The 6,951-nt window shown below is 57.3% G+C and overlaps 1 protein-coding gene across 1 annotated transcript; it reads right to left on the bottom strand.

Annotated features, from left to right (window-relative positions):
• Window positions 1-3,004: 3,004 nt before the first annotated feature.
• On the bottom strand, window positions 3,005-3,805 carry GJB4 (gap junction protein beta 4). The gene has a single exon (XM_042952257.1). The coding sequence runs from the start codon at window positions 3,803-3,805 to the stop codon at window positions 3,005-3,007; it is 801 nt and encodes a 266-aa protein (XP_042808191.1).
• Between the last annotated feature and the right edge of the window lie 3,146 nt (window positions 3,806-6,951).

Genomic DNA, 6,951 nt, shown 5'->3' with positions numbered 1-6,951 from the left:
GTCCTGTGAGTGGGTAGCTAAATGGAACAGAGGAGGAGGTCATGAGAGACACCGAGGGCATGGAATGAAAAGGACAGAGTGACGCCCAGATGTTTCCGGCAGGCTTGGGCCATGAGAGAATACCCAAAGACCCTGACTTGGGTCCTCAAGTCTTCAATGAGCTAGAAGCAATGAGGTGGCAGCAATGGGGGTGGGGCAGAAGGCGGAAGAGACAGATGGCAGGGGCCTGAGCTGAGCGAAGGGAGTTCAAGAAGGGGGAGATGGGAAGGTCTGAGAGTGGTAGTGAGGGCTGTGGGGGGGCCTTGAGAGTGTGGGCAGGACTGAGAAAAAAAGTTCCATGGCTAGCAGCTCAGATGGTGTTCCACCACTGTCTGGGTCACTGGCTCAGGACTTGGGATCTCCGAGAACAGCACCTATGAACAGGGCTGCCACAGGAGTAGTCAGGTCCCAGGATGCACTCACCATATGCTGGCAGAAACTGGAATGGGGAATCTGGAATCTCAGAGGGATATGGCTATGGCTGGTGGGGGCTTCATTGGTCTGAGAAGCATGGGGCCATCTGGTTCTGAACTGGTTGAGAGCATCAGCCTGCTTCCTGGGATCAGGTGGCCACAGCTCTGGTCTGGATTGGAGGTAGAGCCACCCTTATTTCCTGGGGCAGGAGTTCAGTGGATGGTATTGGTACCCTGCCCGTGTCCCCTTTGCTGGGGGACAACCATTCCCCAGCTGCTGTGAATATAGGGCACTCGTGGCTTCTAGCTGTCCCTGGAGAATTGACCTTGATTGAATAGGAACCGCCTACCCCTTCCTGTCAGCCCTGCTGCCCATGGGGTTGCCTGAAGCCAATGACTGACTGGTATGGGAGTTCCAAAGCTTGATGCCCTTTCTCACTGGGACAACTCAGAGATGGGATTTATGATCCAAAGGCCCCTCACCCCACAGGGATCAGGCCAAGGCCATTTCCCTGAGCCCATACCCAGCTCAGTTTGCTCCCCTCCCTAGCCTGCTTCTCTTGCTCCTTCCACCACATGCAAACAAATTCTTGATGTTGGTTCTGTTTCCAGGGACTCTGACCTAAGAAGTGACTCCTGATCTTGTCCCGTAATTGGGCGTGGGGCACAGAGGCTCTCTATGGACCACTAGAGACACAGCCCAGCTAGGTGGGCCCTCTCCAGGCCAGTTTCCTTAACTATAAATGAAATCTTTAGGCTAGATTTAGTTAAAACAGCAACAATAATGGAATCTATAAGCAAATGAGAGGACACTTATCTGTGCTTCCTGGGCTAGGTGTGGTGAAGGATTCAGATAAACAAGACAGGTCTCTTCCGCCAGGCAGCTCATAGCCCATTTACTCATTTACCAAACATTTATTAAAGGTAGCTGGGGACCTGGGTGAGTCAGCGTCCTGCCTGTGAAGGGCTCACAGACTGATGGGCAAAGGCAAAGGCACAGGCTAGTTTTAAGGTTTTGAACTGTGGGGTTCAAGGAAGCATCCCAGGGGAGATTGGACGCGTATTCTAGGCAGAAGGAACACATATGTGAAGGCATGAGGCATGACACAGCATGATATGTCTGGTTGGGGACCCATGAGCCCTTTGGTATTATTGGTGGGAACAAGGGGGGAGGAAGCAGGGGTGACACTGGGGAGGCCAGCAGGGGCCAGGTTGAGGGCAATGGAGGGTAGTGGCAGTAGTGGAAGAATTTTTAAAGCAGGAAGAATGCCAGAGTCAGGTTCGTATATAGAAGGACTACTCTGTCCCCATGGTGGAAGGGTGGTGGGAAAGGAAGGACAGATTCAGGAGACATTTAGGGTTGGAGTTAGCAGGATGAACTGCACTGGCACTGGCTTGTGGGGTGTGAGAGGCTGGGAGACGGGGAGGGCATGAGGGTGTCAGGCCAGCTCCTGGCTGGGACAACTGGGTGGCTGGGGTGCCATTCATGGTCAGGGAGTTGGTGTTGTGTGAGGACGTTAGGTGTGGTCAGCATGGGAGCTGCTGACTGGAGGAGGCCTGGGGGCCTCCCGGAGGGTTGTTCCCCTGGGCCGTTGGTGGGGGGCTCTGGCTCTGAGGCAGGTCCATACTGGAGGTGTGATTTGGGGAGGGGTCAAGGTCTGAGTGGTGGGATGGGGGTGGGAGGATGAGGAAATGTGTGTCTGGTGAAGAGAGGGGGATTTCCTCAGACTGGAGGCTCTGGGAGGGACCCTGTAGCTCCAATAGGTCCGTGGCCTGTGGGGATATCCCTACAGACTCCCCATCCTGGGCTCACTCTCAGCACCTTCCCCTCCCTCCCAGCCTTCCCCTGATACCCTCAGGGAGACTCTCTCTCTGAGGAGTGTGATGGGCAGGGTGAGGGAGGCTGGAATGGGGGAGGGGCCGAGGCCTCCTGAACCATGCACATTCACTGCAGGGGCTCCCACTGAGAACTGACCTGTGCTGGGCCCAGGGTCTCCTGGGGTCCCACTCCTCCTGCCTTGGCCAGCTGGTTGCAGAGTCCAGAGACCCCTGGAGCCACCTCTTGGCATTCCAACCACGTTCTGGGGGCACACTCTGTGTGTGTATGTGTGGCATATGTTGTGTGGTGCGTGTGAGTGTGTGTGGTGTCGTGGTGTGTGTGTGTGATGCATCGATGACCTTGGATCTGAGGTTCTGGGGTGCAGGCACCCACTGAGTGGTTGTGGCTCCTCTCTGAGGTCCATGATGAACCGCCCTGACACTTCTACCCGCCACTCCCCACCTGGTCTACAAAATACTGGGAAAATCACATTTATTAAGGTTTTGACATACCCCATTGCCATATACAAAATCCCCACCAGCCGTCAACCTCCCTCCCCTGGGGCTCAGGACCTAGAGACCAAGCTGCTCTCCAGCACTGGCCCATGGGGGTGCTTCCTGAGCCCCACAACCATCTTCCTCACCTGCCCTGCTGCAGAAAAGAGGCCACTGCCCTGCAGTGGCCTTAGGGAACAGACCATGGACCCGGTGGTCCCAGCCGCCAACCTCACAGGTTATGGAAACCCACCTGCATCCAACGTGGCCGACCCGGCCTTCATTAGGACAGAGTTCCCATCTTGGGGGTGCTCTCTCTGGGAGAGGACATATGGGGGGCACGTATCGGGCAGGTGATCCCGGCGCGGAGACCGCTGGCGCTTCGGGCTGAAGGTCTCCAGGCACCTCTTGCCCACCAGGTAGACGACCTCACTGAGGTTGAGCAGGATGCAGATCACAGCTGTGGCCACCATGAAGTAGGTGAAGACCTTCTTCTCCGTGGGCCGGGAGATGTAGCAGTCCACAGTGTGGGGGCAAGGGGACTCGGAGCAGGCCACCACCCGGGGCATGTCGTAGTCCTGGTAGAGGCGGTGGAAGATGTAGAGGAAGGCAGAGTCGACGGCAGCCTTGAAAACGAGACTCAGCAAGTACGTCCACCAGAGCCCGCCCCGCTTCTTGCTGGGGTTGTCGTACAGGGACGGGGCGTTGGGGCCGTGCTTCAGGCGGTGCTTCCGCTCCCGCTCCTGGCGGTAGGCGACGTGCATGACCACGAGCAGCGAGGGGCAGGTGACCAGGATGAGCTGCAGGGCCCAGAGGCGCACGTGGGACACGGGGAAGAACTCGTCGTAGCAGACGTTGGGGCAGCCTGGCTGCTTGGTGTTGCAGACGAAGTCCTTCTGCTCGTCGTCCCACACCTCCTCCGCGGCCACCACGTACACCAGCACGCGGAAGATGAACACCACCGACAGCCAGATGCGGCCTAGCGCCGTGGAGTACTTGTTGACCCCGCTCAGGAGGCCCTGCAGGGACGCCCAGTTCATGCCGACTGTGTCCTTGCTTCCTCACGTGGACGGTCTACACCGCGAGTGCCCACTCCGGGGTGGGGGCCACGAGGCCTGGGAGAGCCTGGAAATGGGTGCCCTTTATTGAAGGTGCGATTGGCAAAACCCTTTCAGAACCACCTTGTCATCATGTCCTCACCTGCAATGACTTGGTGGTGGTGGTGGGGGGGGGGAATTGGCTGTTATCCCCATTTCATGGAGTGGGGGGGGGGGCAGTGGGTAAACTAAGGCCTAGACAGCCACCTACCCAAGGCCTCCCCCTGCTGGAAATGGTGTAGCTGGTCTTGAACTCCCGTCTTCCAGCTCCAAAATCAGGGGATGTTTTATTCTACAGGGTAATGGATAAACGTGAAAGGTAATCATCTTCCATGGATGTGCCTGCCAACTTCTTTGACCCCAAGTTTCTGTGGATAGCATGACTTCTACAGAAACAGGAAGAAGGTGCAGGTTGGATGATTTGCCCTCCTGCCAGCTGCTGGGGCTCGACAGGGGCAGGGGACGAGGGGTGTGTATCATTATCCTCCAGCTTCTAATGAGCACCAACATGAGCCAGGCCCTGTGCTGGGTGTGTTCACATTGGTCTCTTTGACGAACCCCTGAGTGATAACCATCCTCACTGAGAGGCCCAGGGCATCCCCAGCCCGGACATTTCCTCCCACACTAAATAGGCTCTTTGGAGCGTGGCGGTTTGGCCCCATGCGCCTCCCCTTCCCTGCACCCGTGCGAGCGCTGACTGTCCTGACCACAGTGGGTTCCTCTGGAATTCCAACCATTTCGGCTTTAGGGAGGGCCTGGGAAAGGGACAAAGGCAGGATTCTAGCTCAGTCCACCCCTGATCATGTACTTTTTCTCAGGGACACCTGTCTTCTCTGATTGTCAGCCAGGTCTCCCATTATTCCTGGTCGGGCCTCTGTCTGATGTGCTCTGTCCTCCACACCCCCTTATCTGGAGAGCCATCAGGTTCTCTCTCCTGCCCCAGCTCCCCCCACCCCATCCCTGACTCAGACCTCACCATCTTCAGAGCTTCTGACCCTGGGACATTTTCTGAATACCCTCCTCTATCTCTCATGGCAGAATGGATCACTGGTGTTCAAATCGCCTGTTTACCTGTCTCCTGCACCAGACTGTCAGCGTCTGGAGGGCAGCCTCTACGCCTGGATCATCTGTTCCCCCAGGACTCAGCACCAGGCCTGGCCCCGTGAGCACACAATAGATGTTTGCTGAACTGAGCAGAAACTCTCTCTTCCTGGTCCCTCCTTTTCTTTGTCTCTTCTCTGGTCCTCTGTCCTCCCTTTGGTCTGGCAGGATGTCCCCTCCCCTCCTTGGGGCTTCCCTGGGGTTTCTCCAGGGATCCTCTGTCCTCTTTCTTCCTCCCAGGAGCCCAGCCTGCAGCCTGAGTTCACGAGGTTCCTCAGCCCACCTGGTCCCTGCTTCCCAGCCCCCTCTCTGGCCCGATTGGGTCCTCACCTTTCTTGGGTCTAGCAGCCACTCTCTGGTCCCTGGGCTCGTCTGTGTGCCTGAGGGCCTCCCAGAGGCAGCTTTTGTTCCTTACTCCTCTTCGGGGTGGAGCTTTCTGAGCCAATGAGCCAAGGGAGAGTGAGCGGGTGGGCCGGCGGGCGGACTTCCCCGGGCACATATTCAGAGCAAACACCTGTGTGGCTCTTCTCTCCTGGCCCACGCCTTCTCTCCAGCCTGGATGGGCATGGCTGGGTCTGGCTCCCTGGGCTGGCAGGTATGTAGGTGGAACTGTTGGAAGGGGGGAGGCAGTGCAGGAGCCTTGTATTCTCATGTCAGGGCCCAGGTCAGCCCCAACGCTGGCCCCTGTCTGTTGCTCCTAGCCCCTTCCAGTTGCCTTATTGCCCCTAGTCCCTCTGTCCCCAGGCCTCTCTCTTGCCCTTTTCGGAAGCATGGTTCTGGGGTCCTCAGCAGGTGGTATATGTGGAGAGGGGCAACCTTGATTCAGCCCAGGATCACGTTGCACCCAGGTGGAGACGTTTCTGGGGACTAGAGCTTGGGCTGCTGGTGAGCTGTGTGGGGGTGGGAGGGACGGATTCTGGGTTTTCAGACAAGGATACCGCTGCTCGGGTGGAGACAAGGAATGCAGGCCAGCAGCATGGAACGTCCCAGCTGGCATGGGGCCAGGCATAGCCTCCCTGTCTGTCTCCATAGACCTGGGTCCCTGGGGAAGGCCTGCAGCGAAGTCAGGGTCCTCCTGGGTGGGGGCCGCCGAGGGGCCTTGGGCCTGTGTCCTTTCTGACTGTCCCGGTGGCTGGGATAGTGAGGATTAATGTGCAGCCAGGGAGGGGCTCTTCTGCTTGATTTCCCACAAGCATTTATTGAGCACTTCCTAATACCAATGATTAACATTTATGTGGCCTTTTACAGCTGGCTTACCCCATCCACAGCCATGAGCTCATCCAGCACCCCCCAGCCCCTCCAGGCTCCACGTTATTAACCCACTTTAGAGAGGAGCTGAAGTCACTTTTCCAGAGTCCCGGTGGAACATGGGTTCGAATGCAAGTGTTCTGACTCAAAAGTTCACGAACTTTCCATTGCAACACACACGTCCCCACGTGCTAAGCCCCATTATGTTTGCAGACAGCCCTTGGGCTTAAATTTGCAACTGGGGATAAAGGCTTGTCTTGAGCTTGAGCAATCGGCATGACCCTCAGGAGTGCTGGGGACTTTTTCTGGGGGAGGGGACAGCCCCTCCCCCTGGCTGGTTCAAGTCCAGCCCTTTGCAGGGGCAAGAGACGTTGACCCAGTGATCTGACAGGGGTCACAAAGGATGAAGAAACGAAGCACGGCTCGAAGCAAGTGGAGGAATTGACTTTTATTAAGCCTTGACCGTGGGCGCCCCCCCACAGATGGCACTGGCACATCCATTCTCTAAATAAACCCCTCCTCACGGCAACAACCCAGCGAGGTGGGCTTCGCCTCCAATTTACACAGAAAGAAACTAAGGTTCAGTGTGGAGGGGTAACCTTCCCGAGGCCCCACAGTAGGGGGCAGGTGCAGGACGCCCCCTCCTACCTGCCCCTGCTTGCAGCTCAGCTCCCCCGCCCCCAAGGGTGCACCCATGGGAGATGCCGGGCCCTTTCCAACCAGGCTTGACCAGGCTGCTC

Source organism: Panthera leo, chromosome C1 (genome assembly GCF_018350215.1).
Source record: "Panthera leo isolate Ple1 chromosome C1, P.leo_Ple1_pat1.1, whole genome shotgun sequence".
In the NCBI taxonomy this organism is placed as follows: Eukaryota; Metazoa; Chordata; class Mammalia; order Carnivora; family Felidae; genus Panthera; species Panthera leo.
The sequence above is the reverse complement of the archived record's forward strand: the minus strand, read 5'-3'. Positions and strand labels throughout refer to the sequence as shown.